Source organism: Callorhinus ursinus, unplaced genomic scaffold, assembly GCF_003265705.2.
Source record: "Callorhinus ursinus isolate GAN/ISIS: 27379988/994484 unplaced genomic scaffold, GSC_fseal_2.0 scaffold39, whole genome shotgun sequence".
NCBI lineage: Eukaryota > Metazoa > Chordata > Mammalia > Carnivora > Otariidae > Callorhinus > Callorhinus ursinus.
The window spans coordinates 2,287,722-2,303,010 of record NW_027397101.1 but is presented as its reverse complement, the minus strand read 5'-3'; the positions used below and the strand labels follow the sequence as shown (position 1 = coordinate 2,303,010).

At 43.1% G+C, this 15,289-nt stretch overlaps 1 protein-coding gene across 6 annotated transcripts in view; it reads right to left on the bottom strand.

Annotated features, from left to right (window-relative positions):
• The window catches only part of NTRK2 (neurotrophic receptor tyrosine kinase 2), a 328,863-nt gene that overhangs the window by 132,630 nt on the left and 180,944 nt on the right, over window positions 1-15,289 (bottom strand). For 5 of the 6 annotated variants that reach the window (XM_073880676.1, XM_073880674.1, XM_073880675.1 and 2 more), the window contains exon 15: window positions 7,658-7,846. In XM_073880676.1, the coding sequence (XP_073736777.1) occupies window positions 7,658-7,846 (189 nt within the window). Of the gene's footprint in view, window positions 1-3,618; window positions 3,791-7,657; window positions 7,847-15,289 lie in introns of those variants that run through there. The other variant, XM_073880678.1, reaches the window with a different exon arrangement.

The following is a 15,289-nucleotide window of genomic DNA, read 5'->3' as shown; positions in this document are numbered from 1 at the left end:
GGGGACAAAATGTGATCACCTGCTTCAGCTGAGCAATAAACCACATTTGGAGTCATCGAAAGTGTGGACCCTAAACCAGTGCTGTCAGCCTGCCTTTGCAGAACAAGGAGCCTCTTACTTCTGGAGTCTTCCCAGCTCACGACACGGTCCTCATTTCCTCAACAACACTCATCATGGGAGAGCTGAACACCTCCGGGTTTAGGGTCCCTATAGACCAGACCTGAAGTGGCCAGCCATGTTCGGCCCCCCAGCCTATCTTAGCCCCCAGGTACCACCAAGTAAATAGGAAATCTGAAACTGGCAATAGTATACCCAGCGTGCTTCCTACAGACTTTCCAGCACAATCTACCCAGGGTGAACCGTTACCACAGAACGATAAACAAAGCCCAGTACAAATAAAGGCAGAGGCAAAAACAGACTGCATTATCACAGGACATTAAAAGGATATTCGCAGGACTGGAAAGCCATATATATATTCCAGTGATACCAGCTGCTGTCTCTAACTGTTGGACTTATGGATGATTTTTAATTTCATCCTTATTTCATCCTTATTTCTTATGTTTTCCAAATGTCCTACTGTAACCTCTATTATTTCTTTTTTATTTTAAAGTATCTCATTTTAGGGCACCTGAAGGCTCTTGGGGGTAATTAAGACTTAATTCTGTCTTACCAGCAGAAATCATCAGGCCTACACCACCTAGGGTAACCGATCCATTGTGCTTTGTCTGGGACAGCCCTGTTCCTAGGAACCCTCCCAGTCTTGGTGGTCACTCTAACACCCACATTCCTTTTGCCTTTAGGCACAAGGAGTGCCTTCTAATTTTCCTCTCTTTGAGGAGCTCAAGCATTCCAAAAGACACAGCCTTCTCTCGGCAAAAGGGAGCAGGCTCAGAGAGAGGGCGGCAGGGATCCAACATGGATCCCTAGGGGGGCTCCTGCTTAGGGGCTGAGCCCTCGCAGCAAGAAGACCTTTGTGCTTGGCTATCAGGTTGAACGAAGAAGCAGGCCTCCCTCCAGTTCTTTCCTGTCCGTGGTATGGAGCAAATTCATCTTACCCGCTTTTCAAGAGAAGTTGACAACACCCAAGGAAAAGGACACTCAAACAAACAAGCAACTACAACATTGGCGAACGTAAGGAGAACATGGAGAGTGGGCCTATGGGTAATCTGAGACAAAGCTCAGCCATGGTGGGTCACCCTCTCAGACTGGCAGAATGAGTGAAGATGGAGAAAATCTGCACTTCACAAGGAGGAAACCTGCACTCTGTTAGAAGAGCTGCCATACAGGATTGAGCCTCATACCCCAGAAAAACTCCCATCGAGCTGTCTCTACTTAACCATAGGGAGCACTCAATTGTTCCCAGCATCTGGGTAGCAGGGGCTTCTTAGCAACGTTAAGAGGCTCCCCTACATTTGTGTTTGCTGAGCTGGTCCTGGTCCACAATCTGCTGGCATGTGCAAGGGTGGCCAAATGGAAACCAAACTGGGGGTGCAGTTTGATTCAATTCTTCCTGTTGGTACCCACGCTCCAGGGGGCTGGGCCTGGGTCAGTGTCCAGAACAAATGCATTAGGATCCTGCATCTGCTGGCAGGCTTCCAGGATATCACAGATGATTTGGAGAAATCGGAGGGAAATGTCTGAGGTGGGGGGCATGCCTAGTTCCATCTCAAGCTGGCTGAGTGTGGGAGTAAAAACAGTTCTGAGAACATCACTAAGCATGTCTCCCCCTCAATCCATGGTCATTTTTCCCTGTTAGCCATTCAGTGTAGGCTTGGAGTATTTTCTTTAGAAGGTCCAGGTATCCTATGACCGGCTGGCGTTTCTTTTTTGAGAACAAATAATATCACCCAGGGGTCAAATGCTAATAAAATGACGTCTCTTATCTCACTTAGTTTTAAGTGTGCTTGGAACAGGTTTGCTAACGAATCTTCATTTCAGTGGAATTTGTAACATGGCTTACATTTTAAATGTAATTATGCAGCATGTATTCATTTCCTTTCTTCTAGGGAACTCAAGTTGCTTTTTAAAGCATTATTTGATAGCTTCTTGCCATCTCCTCTGGAGTTGAAAAGAGAACATGATATCAAGCTGTTCTAGCTAGCAATGGGGAACTATGGCACCAAGAGGGAAACAGAATTAGACTGGGACCTACAGATTCGAGCCATGAAGACCCCCGAGGGACGAGTTGTCAACCCAGTGTGCTGTAAACGAAGCCGTTTCTAAGGATCCTAAAATAACTGCATTCTCCCTCCGTCCTAACACTCATGCTGGGCAGAATGGGCTAAGCTTATTTTTAAAGTGCAGGTCACAGCCTTCAAAGGGATATAAACAGTTCCCAAAGCAGCTATTACTTGGCCGATTAAATGCTTAGAAGAAAATATACTTTTTAAAGACAAAATTAATAGGCAAAAGATAGAGAAGAGTGCCAGAGCAACTGTTTCTACCTGGTTTTAAATCCTGTCCCTGACCATCGAAATGGACCACAGGCCCAGGCTGTAGCGAGGCTTGAAGATAAGCCCGGGTAACTCTCAGGACCCTCATCCTTTGATCTAACGAGCTCCCGGGGTCCTGGATATAAGTCAGAATTTGTGCTCGTTGTGTACTCAAAGTAACATTGCAAATACATTCAAAACCTCTGCATTTCTGTGAAAAATATTGCCTCCAATCCTCCCCTTATTGGCAACACCATGATAGTGTGTGTATGGCAGTTAAGGGGAGCGGGAGGAGTGTCCTGTGTGATCTTTTCAACTACGGTTAAACACGCTCCCTCTCCTTATAATGTCTTACTTCCCTAGCTTTGGCTGGTCTAGGAATCTGTGCTTATCTACATCATTGCCTAATAAGCATGAAACCAATAGAATACACACGCGCACACACACACGCGTGAGCTATAATACCTGGGGAAGTATGGCACATTCTTTAGGAAATCAATAAATATCCATTTTTCATTGGAAGCAGAATCAAAGGGGACAAGTCAGAGTTCTTTATATGCATCTGCCACAGGGAGTTACAGCCCTAGGTACTCAAAGAGGGCATGCACTACAAGGACAAACACATACAGTTCAAGAGACAGTTCTAATTTAATTCTGGCCCCAGGCCTAGGACCCTAGCTAATTTACAAGGCTGCTCTAAGAAAGACACACATTTGGAGATGACAGTAAGTATATACCATTTGTTTTTCTTGCAGGGGAAGCTATAACGCATTTCCACCCTTCAAAAGAACCCCAGATCGATGATTCGGGGGTGGGGGGTTGCTGGTTAGTGGTTCTTTCTTTCTCTTTTTCTCAACTCAGAAGGTGTGTTTCCATTGTACCCTGTCAAAATTTTTCCCAGCAGTCAAGGAGTGGATAGCACATGGCTGCCCTTGAGCCGAGTTTGTAAATCCTACTGGGAAACCACCCCATGCTGTCAGATGTAGTGGTTTTCAGACACGTCTACACAGACTAGTTGAATTAAAGACCAACTCCAGACTTGATGTTGCTGAGCTCCTCAGCTCCATCTTGCCATCCTGATTGATCGAGGAGATGGGTCTATAGTTAAAGTGGCTTAGCACTTTGAGGGCTTAGTCATTAGAGCACACTGCTCTCTCTTTGGAAGGCAGCTTCTTGCTTGGCTAGGTAATGGAAGCTAAGGAGTGACGTCAAGATGTTGTCTGGCCAGAATTTGCAGATAACCATAGAACTCTTCTCCTCCATCAGGCATGGATTTAGCCTCCTTTAGTTCCTGCAGTGACATAGGAGCCTCCAAATACCAAATTATTATCAGGCGGTCTTGGGGGAACCTCTGGGCCCTGCAATAAAGTAGACAGACTTGCTATTGGAAAGTGCTCGGGAGCAATGCAGCCCTGTTCAGATTGCTCTAAAATCCTGTAAACCATCTCTGGACTCTTTAAATTAGTCCACTCACATAACTCCTGAGAGTTAAAAAGTACTTCAGGGGATATAATTGATCACCATCCTTCGCTTAAGTGATTTTACACATCATTTAAAGCAATCTGGTTTGATCCTGTTCATTTGTTTGTTTGTTGTTTGTTTTTAAAGCAAAGCTATACAAGCACGGAGACTGTGTCATTTTGGACAAGCCACTTCTGAGGGTTGTTTGTAAAATAAGGTGTATTAATTGATCTTTAAGGTCTAACTCAGGGGTCACAAACAGATGGTGGACTATGGACGAACTCTGACTCATACTGATAAAATGTATTGATTACACACAGTGTTTTAAATCTGAGGGAATTCATATAAAAATAATAAACGCTGTTCTTGCTGGAAAAATGAGAGGATCTGGTAATAGCAGGCCAATGTTCTAGTAAAGCCTTCACTATGCCACATCATCTTTCTGACCCAGCCTATTTCTCATATGACCTGCCTGATCCTGAGGTAATTAGGGGTTAGGACACTTGCTCTGAGCTATTCTATCAGGGCATGCTGTGATTATATGATTATATCTATAACCACTGGTGTTCCCAACAAGATTCCCTGACAGTATAGAACATGCTATCATCCTCACCAAATCTCTGGTTCTTTAGCATTGTAAAAGTGTTGTGGGTAGTCAATAAATATTTAATGAATTGAAATTTACCTTCTATATTAGGTTCTTACAATTCAGTGAAATGAGATGGGGCCATTCCTTGTAAGATCACATATCTATTCTAAAGCCAACCTCTTTGAATAGGATGTACATTAAGCAAAAAGAAGTAAATATGCTGGTTTGTGGCCCATGCCTCTAATGGAGTCCAAAGGTTGGTGGTGTCTTATCCATGGGGTATTTTGTTTTAAGTATATGGTAAAAGTCCTAAAATTTTTCTGAGATCTTCTTAAATTTGCTTTTCAAATGCAACATATCCAACTTCTTGGAAGACGCCTTCTTTAGAGATTCTTTGAAGGTTAGTTTGTAAAAATATTCAATGCGAATCACTTGATTGAATGCTAAACTCCCAAAATTTCATGGGTCTATAGCAACAAATCTTTGTATGTCAGATCTATGTATTTTTAAATATTTTAATTTCTGGATGACTGCAATTAGAATGTTCAAAGAAAGGGTTTTTTGTTGTTGTTGTTTTTTTTTTTGGTCAAAAGCTTTTTTCTGCTAATTTGTTATCTAAATCTGGTTAAGTTGGCTAATATATTGTTAAAAATACATCTAACAAATAAACTACTGTGTAGGCAAGTTTAATAGGAGAGCCAATGAAAAGGGCTATGGTTCATCTTTACTTGTTATAAGTCTGTTGGTAATTAATATTTCAGTAATACATAGCCACATCTGGTCAACATCTGGCCAAGAGCAAAGGTACATCATGTCCTTTGCTATGAAGGAATAGTTCAACAGATACAGTTCCTGCTCTCTAGGAGCTTACAGTCTAACCTAAACAAGACTACAGAAACACATACAAGAGAGTGGTCAGACTCAGGACTTAATAAGAGGCAACAGATACATTAAAGATAAAGGAAAAAATTATGGGATAAAGAATGACATTTAAGAAAGAATGAAGAGAAGGAAAGAAGTAAACTGCTTCTTCATTCCCATTTATTTGAAAAAGATTCATGGACAGTGCATGATGTGAAGTGTTCTTAAAATTATGAAAGAGCATATGGCTTGATGCCTGGAAGAAAGAAAACTTCCTCTGATGTAAGATGCTGTGAATGCCTGAGAACACCAAGCCGGGTAAGGACCACTGGGTAGAAGGGCCCCACAAGACTTTATAAGGAAGGGATAGCTAAATGGAGAATCAGTGGTCTAGAGCCCTCTGGTAGAGGACAGAAACTGAAGGAAGGCTACAAGTCTCCTAAACTTGCTTCACGCCTTCTAGAGAGCGGCGGCATAGAGTGGTCGAGCCACAAAAACACAACTCCTCCAAAATAACCAAAATGTGTAAATAAAAACCTTTGAAAAAAATCTCCACAGACTCTAGATTAAGGAAACCACCTTGAGAAAGTTTCTGTGAGACGTCTAAGGGCCAAAAGCACTTCCAGATAGAACTACAGACTCAGCGGCCACATAGTCCACTTTCTTTTTGGTTCTCATTTGTTGGTTTGCTTTCTTGTTCATTGGTTCATTTTCTCTTATTGGATGTGTTGGGCTGATGCTATCTACTTGGTTAGTGAGTTTTATATTTCCCCATTGACAAAGGAGAACAAACTTTTGAGGATAGGTTGATTTTTTTCAACCTCAATTATAATACAGCCTCGGGCTAGCTGAAGTATATCACACAGCCTGGTACTGATGGTGACAGGGGTGTCAAAAGACTCTCTTTCTAGAGAGCACCATCAAAATGATGACAGATTCTCCCATCATAGGACCCTGCTTTGCCTTATTCAATATCTGGCTGTTAGGCATGTAGGGTATTTCAAGGACCTCTGGAGGATGCTTATCTCTACAGAGAATGCACATTTTAAGCAGTGCCCCCATGCATCTTGTTCACACCATAATGGACAATATTAGGATTAATAATACCTTGATTTCAAACAATAGCTTTTTATTTCAAGGAGCTCAATATTCCTCATATATGGGATTCTATTTATTTTGTCATAGTGCATATTCAACTGAAATCTAAGGTGGGGTCCAGTCACATTACAAGCTCATAATCCTGTTCTTCCTAATGATTACATTCAAGTTCAAAATTCACCATACCTTGGGGTAAATTTGAATGAATAGAGAAAATTACAGGTGTTTCCTTATATACGAAAAGATACGCATTGCTAATCCCCTCTATCCTGTGAGAGTTCTTAGTGGAAAGTCAGTCCCCAAAATCTGACTTTGCAATTGTCCCACCTTATCTCTGAGGCAAGGCAGGAGAACAGTACTTAAGATGAAGTAAGAACATGCCAAACAGAGAGAAGATGCCCATTCATCAGTGTCAGATGAACCCCTGAGATCTAGGCCACCTGATGTTCTAACCCTCATGGCCCCTTATTCATGTATGAAGAAAGGCCTGTCGTTCCAATGGCATAAGCTGTTTGTCCACTGTGGTTTTATTTTTTTGTTTTCCATAAGGCTATGCTCCATTTTTTATATTTGAAGATAGGAATAGAGTCTCTGAGAGAAATCCCAAGTTTCTCAACAGAGGCTAATAGGTTAATTTGGTTCTGAGTAGTATAGGTCATTGCACTTAATATGCACATCATCTGTTGTGATATCTCTTTGCTATTGTGGCATGATAACAAACCTCATACTGGGAACAAGGACTGAACAAAGGATACAGATCTACCCGAATTGATACCACCTGTGTGCAACACAGAACCTTGCTGACTACCAGCACTGTATATTTTAATGACTTTCAATAAATCAAATTTAAAACCCACCAATTGTCTATCTTTTGTAACTGATGAATATGCAGTCTAATGATACTTCTGGTTTCTGTCTCTATCTTTTTCAAGATAAGCATGCCTCGATTCCAACTTCATGGTGACAAATGGTTTTGGAAAATGGATCCCAAGAGAAGTCCATATCTGCCCACAATTCCAAGCCCAGCAGGACACACACCCTGAGAATTCCATAAGCAGCAAACTAAAGGATCCATTCCATAGGCCCAAAGCCCCAAGAACCCTCAGACATTTCCCTGCCCCCCCCCTCAGTCATCCTCATCAGGTACTCTGATAAACACAATGATTGATACCACTCTGCAGCACGTAGGCCAGTAAGTATAAACAGCTGTACTTACATGTGTCTGGCTTGAGCTGACTGTTGGTGATGCCAAAGTACTGGGGATTTTCAATGACAGGGATCTTGGTCATTCCAATAATGACAGCATCGGGGCCACCCTCTGAGGATGATGGGGTGTTACTCCCATTGGAGATGTGGTGGAGTGGGCTGGCAGAGTCATCATCATTGCTGATAACTGAAGCTGGGCCTGGATTTGGAAAAAAATACATATTCTCCTGTAATTTTTTAATGCCCTTGTTGAGCTATAATTCACACACATAAAGTTCACCCATTTAAAGTGTACAGCTCAGTGGTTTTCAGTATATTCAGAAAGTTGTGCGGCTATCACTATAATGTGATTTTAGGACATTTTGATCATTCCAGTTAGCTTCCCCAGGCTCCCCACTCCCAGCCCCAGGCATGTGCGAACTTACTTTCAGTCTCTATGGATTTCTTTTCTGCCTCTATGGACTCATTCTGGACATTTCATATAAATGCAATCATATAATATGTGATCTTTTGGAACAGGCCACTTTCACTTAGCACATTTTTAAGCTTCATTCACATTGTAGCATGTCATTACTTTATTCCTTTGTGTTGCCAAATAATATTCTATGGTATGGATATGCTACATTCTGTGGATCCATTCATCCATTGAGGGACATTTGGGTGTTTCCACATTTTGACTCTTGTGAATAACGCTGCTATGAAGCTCTGTGTACAAGTTTTTACGTGGACATATGTTTTCATTTGTCCTGGGCAGAACTGCCAGGTCATGTGGTAGCTCTCGGCTTAAAATTTTGAGCAACTGCCAAACTGTTTTCCAAAGTGCGCCATTTTCTATTCCCACTAACAATGTGTGAAGGTTCCAATGTCTTGATTTCCTTCTCCGGTAAGTTAATATGCAGCTTTGCTCTCTGTTCTCTGAACATCTTTAGAACACTCGCTCATTGAAAGTCACAGCATGAATGCAGGATTCCTGTGCCACCATATACTGAAAGGTGTACTAGCAGTTCAAAGATCTGAGTGCCTCTCTCCACTCTTTGGACAAGTCACTTACCTTTTTTTTTTTGTACCTCTACACCCACTTAAATTTGTAAAATGTGCAAAAGAATATCTGCTTGTTATTTTATGAGACTCATCATAGGGAAGTATATAATAAATTTAAAAGTGTTCATGAGTATGAATTACTATTAGATATTACTAAATAAACTTACAACAGGTGGACTAAAATTTCTTTGGGTGGTCCTATTACTATGTTTGTCTTTCTGCATACCATGATAGCAGCAACACCACTCTTGCCTACAAAATACTTTCATGACGATAACGGATCGAGCCCATGCAAAGTTACCTGCTTTGCCTTTAGCCCTCCCTAATCTTATTTGTAGATCATTCCATGGATGTCTTTATACTAACGCAATAACTGTAGCATTTTTCACACAAGACTTAAACTTTCCAGTCTCAAGTCTAAGAACGTATATGCCCATAAACAGGGTCTACTGTGTCTTGTCTAAACAATTTATCTATTGACCACTAAACCCATCCTGTCTGCAAACAAAACCAGATGCACAATGACAAAGGTCTACGTGAAAGCTTCAAAACAATGAAGGTCTCGCTGGCTCATGATACACACTCTATACGTGAGACATTAACAACCCCCCTAGACATGTATTACATGTGTTTCTGCAGTTTGCTAAGTGGCTGCAGGGCCCCACGGAAATGGACTGCTGGCCACACCCGCTTGCACAAGCCAAGAGAAACACAGGAGGGAAAGGTAAGGAGGAAAAGCAAAAGACAGAATCAAATTATCAGTCAAGGCAACTGCATACCAGGGGAAGAAAAGCCTGAATTGCTACCTGCTGAGCAAGGGATTGTGCTTTCATTCACTCACCCAGGATATATACTTCCACACCTCCATCCTTTCTCTGCCCTTTCTCTCTCAGTTAATTAACGATTTCAATGAGAGGCAAGGCGATTCTAAAAACAAAAGTCATTGTGCCATACATTTTGGAGCCCTTTGGTAATCTGTCCGTCCCCCCCCCCCCCCCCCCCGACCTCCAAGATGCATCGCGCCCCCCCACCCCCCCGCCAGAAGGGGATTATCACAGTTTGCAGTGATAACAATTGGACATTCCCCAGCTAGCTGAATCTTAAACAAACTATGCAGGAGGCAGCCAAGTGCTATTATAGGTAATTTTTTAAAGCGCCTTCTCAAGGGGATGTGCATTTCAGTTGCCTTTAATGATACACTCTGGCTTAATTCTGCAAACAAGTCCTCACACAGCCAATTTAGAATCTGCAGAATACTCAGAGCGAAAGCAAGCTCGCTGGTTGTGCTCATCCTGTGCCTAGCTCACCGGCATTAGTAAAGAGTGGAAATTCTGCCAAGAACAGCTATAAAGACAAGTTCTTTCCAATATCCTTAACCATCCCTGTTTTATGATTTGCTTCCTGACAGGCCTAGATCACCCAGAGCTTAAACCCAGAGATGGAAAATGGAAATGTGTTATGTTAGGGTTTCTGCATCTTGCCAATAAAACCTTCCCACCACTGGCCCCCTTGCTGTGTTCCTGGCGCAGCTGTCTCCCCGCCTCCCCCCCCACCCCGCTCCAGGTTACCAAAGCATGCTACTGCCCGTGCTCCCCGAGGGGGGTGCAATCAAGGTTGCACATTTCTCAACGTTTACCCCCCCACCCGCCCCCCGAAATGCGGGAGCTGTCATGATCAAGTACTCCACATGTTGTCAGAAGGCCAGCGATATTTGCTTCTGGAGCCCTTGCAATCATTAGAACGCACTGATCCCAGTTGCTTTCTTCTGTGACTCTTCCCTGGCCCAGGTCAGGCTATGAACATTCCTCTAGCATTTAATCATTTTGGAGGAAGCTGATATCCAGAAGACAATGCTGAGATTCCTCCAGGAATTCGGGCTCTGAATCATCTGCCGTGTGCACCGCGGAGCCCTTACTTACAGAGCTACAGCAAGAGGCTTGTTCTTTGCTTTTCTTCCTCCACCAAAGGACACTCTTTCCTTCCCTTGGTTTCTCGGAGTAAAACCCCCAACTCCGAGGTAACAAAGCCCAAGGGAATGGGCTCTCTGTTTTTGGGAGCGGGGAGTACAAAATTAAGCATAAAGGTGGTATAAAGCACCAGAGGTCTTCTTCAAACACCTTTGCACTTTGCCAGAAGGTCGCTGTTGACAACTCTGAGCAACATATAAAGCTCAACAGCTTATCAGGTGGAATATTAATTCAAGGGCTGTTTCCTTCATCATCGGTGTTCTAAATCCTGGAAGACTGATACAGCTGGCAAGGTTGCAGGGATTCAGCCCATTTTTCTATGAACATTTTGATCTAATGGAGCACAGCAAAGTTGGGAAGGGGGAGAAGCTCTCAGCAGGGACAATGAATGTCTATATAATTTGACAGCAGGCTGTCTGTGCCTATCACGGGATGTGTCACTGTGCGTCTGTGCACCAGCTTGGGGAGACACCACAAAAAGACAGACAGAAGAGTCAGGGGCACATCACAGCGTGTTATAAGAAATTCATATCAGGGTTTGAAAAAAAACGTCTTCTAATATTAATAAAAAGTTTTAAATTGCTGGGTATGTGCAACTTGCTCAGTTTGGGCGGGGAGAGTTCTAATTACTGAGCTGACAAATATGAGCTATGCCTGGAAACATTTTTAGCCCGTTTTTATTTTAATATGTCTCTGGTGCAAAGAGGCATTTTTCTTTCAGTAGAGCTGCTTGGTAATGTGTTCGGCACATCTGACTTACAGACTTTTTTTTTTTAAGATTTATTTATTTTAGAGAGAAAAAAAGTAGTGGGGGGGCAGAGGAGGAGAAAGGGGAGAGGGGGAGAGAACCTTGAGCAGACCCTGCGGCGAGCATGGAGCCCCATGTGGGGCTCGATCTCACAGCCCTGAGATCACAGCCTGAGCTGAAACCAAGGGTCGGATGCTCAACCGAATGCACCACCCAGGCGCCCCCAAGACTTACAGACATTTCTAAGCCTCACACTTGTTTTCCCGCGATAAGAATTGCTGAAGGTCATCTAGGAAAAGTTTCCTTCTCTCGAGACCAACGATGTCTTTAAGGTGAGGGGAGAGACTATGGCTCTTGAGCAGCTGTATTAACCATGTCTTTTATATTCTGTATTCTGATACTTCAATATCCGGGGCCTCGCTGCCCCTCCCAGAGATAGCCAGTTCCTAGAGATGGTAAAGGACTTGCCTGAGAGCAGACCTTTCATATACAAGTCAACCGATCTGTAGTCTGCACCACCTTATCAGGCCATCCTATTCTGGGCCACTAGCCACCTGCCCTATCACCCCAGAGCCAGGCACCAGGCAACTGAGGACAGCCTGTGTGCCCCAGAGCCTGCCCAAGTTACTCAAACTAGCCGATCCTAAACCTGCTCACCCTGCCTTGCCCGTTTCTTCCCATGGAAACCACCATAAAAGCTCCTGCCCAGTGTAAAAGCTCCTCCCCCCCCCACTCCCCCTGCCTCCTGCCCGACCCCGGGGCTCCCCCAGGAGTCCCCCCACTGGGCTGTGGCTGCCCTCAGGAAGGTGAGATGGGAACATTATCTTTTCCATGGCAGTCCTTCAACCTGTTGGCCTCCCCGGACCCGAATGATAATAAAGCCTCCATTTTAAAGCAGCAGAGCCTCTGATGGACTGTGGCTCAAAGCATAATTCTGAAGAAGAATTCTCTCTGCTGGGGCCTAAGAGGGTGAAGCCCTGTTTTTGAAGTTCTCCAAGAACGCACACCTCTCAGCAGGGAAAACTGGCCTGGAAAATGATTACGTGGTTACAGTGATCTTCTGTTTGGTGGAGAGAAGACCCCACCTCACCGTGCTGTTTTAGGAGTTTATCACCCTGCTCCTTCTGCCTCCTGCCCCCCCCCCCGACCCTACACACATACAGAACGCAAAGCCTTAACACGGGGCACCATTAAGATTTCCCAGCAGGGCACTCTCTGGTATCTTGGCAAAGTGACTATGATTAGCTGTATCTGAAATGTACCCGTGGGGGAGTCATCAACAAATCCTGAGCTGGCTGAGTTTAAAAGTTCCAATTTGGCCATGTGTCTATTTTCACTTTGCTAGTTAAGAGCTTCTACCTTGGAATTCATGGGGCTACTTAAGGGTCAGTTACTGATATCAGGCTCAAAAAAGGAAAGGAAACAGAGTTCCTTGCACAGAGGGGATGAACACAAATGGGGCAGATGGCTCAGGACCCGAAAACTCCATGACAATGGTACATTTCCTGCACTTTGCAGTTTTATCTATAGCCGACCTTGCTACCAAAATATGTACCAACCGACAGACGCCCAGGGTGGCCAGATCTTGGAAACGCACATGCAGGATGTAAGACAGTTTATCTTTTTGTGCTTTCTAATGAATTCCTGTTCATTGTCGCTGTACCCACAGAACGTACTGAATAAATTGGAGGTCCCGGGAGATCACACCTGATTTCAATCCCAGTGATGAGCTACATTATGTGCACTCATTTGGTAAGCTACAAACTCTGTTTTTCGATTGTCAGCACACAGTCTGAATGCAAGGAGTAGAATGCAATCAAGTACAAATCAGAGCGTCTGGACGTTAGAGTCTTGTTTTGAAAGAGAAATGGTCATAAATGAACAGCTGATTTACCAATTCAGAAATGTATCACATCTTGGCCAATGGAAGAGGTTAAGATCCCCACTTGCCCAGACTTGACGTGAAGCCAACTTTACCGTACATGGAATTTTGGTGCCACTGCATTTTATTTCCTGAACCTTCTTAAAAGCCCAGCAAATACCTAGACCTGGAATAACGTTTGGCATTCCTCCTAGGATAAAAACACATCAACTTCAAAAATATAAAACCATTTACTGAGCTCCGTTAGTGAAAGTAACACCTTTTCTGGAAAAATGCTAGTCCTCTCTCTTCAGCAAATCAGAAACAAGGAACACAGAAAATTAATCAAGGGGCCAACAAGCGTGGAGAGGGGCTAAGGAGTTTCATCGGAATCAAGCAACACAAACTCGTTACTTATCCAAAGAAGGAGTAACTACTTACCAACAACACCTTGTCTTGATTTTACTTTCCCAAATCCAAACCATGAGAAATCTGAAAACCACAACAAAACATAAAATAAACTTCGAAAGAGAAGCGTAAACCAAGGGTATTCAGCAGTGTCCTTAGTGAAATAACAAACTCTCTGAAAAAGCTCCATTGGGGACCAAAGCTTCCTCTCAAACACCTGGAAACTAACGCTTGAGTTTTTGTGTAAAGATTTATTTCTCATCCTGAGACCATGGACGTTTGACTCAGATAAGATACAGTAGCCTGTCTTTGAGAAAAATGGCCAAAACCCAGAGTTAATGGCTCTGAGAGGTTTTCTTTCTTTCTTACTTTCTTCTTCCTAAGTATCGAATCATCTAACTAAGCTCTAGGGGTGAAAATACACAACGCATTTGACAAATGCACTACGGTTCTCAACTGCAGCAATGTGGGAAGATAATAAGAGAAAACAGATCTTTTGTGAAGCGGAAACAGACAGTAAAAAAAGGAACCTGTAATCCTGTGGGAGAACAGACATTTGGGCTGGATTGGGATTCAGGAAGCAAGAAAAGGGGATCTTAATTCTACATGGATTCTACCACTGACTTGCTGTGTGGCGATGGGCAGTTCACAAAGGCTCTGTTTCTCTAGTAACACAAAACTCCACTAAGCACGTGTAAATAAAGATCTGACAAATGCTTGGAGGTCCTCCGGGGAATAAAGCCACAGTGAAATGCCTATTTGTTTCCTGGGCCTGACTGTTCCCCTCTACGAAATTTCCACTGGGTTCAAAGTGAACTCTACTCAGCGGGGAGATCCCTGGATAAGAGGCAGATAAAGCATAGGGAGCCCAACTAAGTAACTGTTTCTCAGATCTTCAGATCTACAGTGATCTTTGCAGGCGGTGAAGATGCAAAGCTGTGTAGAAGATTTAAGTGAATTTAAGTGAAACAATGTATACGAAACTCTCTGCATGCTCAAAAATAGCACAGTTGTCATCATGATTACTCTTTTTCCCAGTGTAAGTTAGCTTTCTTCCTCCCGTAGCCTACAACATTGGCTCTAGAGCCAAACTCTAAGTCGATTTTTACTTCTGATTGATATTCCTCTGAATGCTTTCTTCCAGGTTTGAGAAGACAGGATGAAGGTCTGGCCTCTATCCAATGCCAAATAAAGATCCCTTTACACAGAAGACAGTGACCCTCATTCACTGTGTCTTCGGTCTCATGAGGCAGGGCTGTGCCCATGGTTTTCTCAGTTACCACAAATCCTTTTGAAAATGGAGTGTATTTCCTACTGGTCAATTTTGGGTTTTGTGGGGTTTTTTTTTTTTGTATATTTGTTTGATTTACATAGTTTTCATTAAATAGTAGAATGAATTTTTTAAGACTGCCTTTCTCCCTTGAGCATTTTTTTCAAAACTGTTCCTATCTTACAGAAAACCCACTGAAGGACGATGCCCTAGCAGTCCCTCACTGACTGTACATTTTGGATTATTGTCAATCATTATAATAAACATAACTGCAAAGGGACACCTGTCCACATCTTAGGTACATCCACCCCCACTTTCTAAAAGCCATTCCTTCAAGATAAATCCAA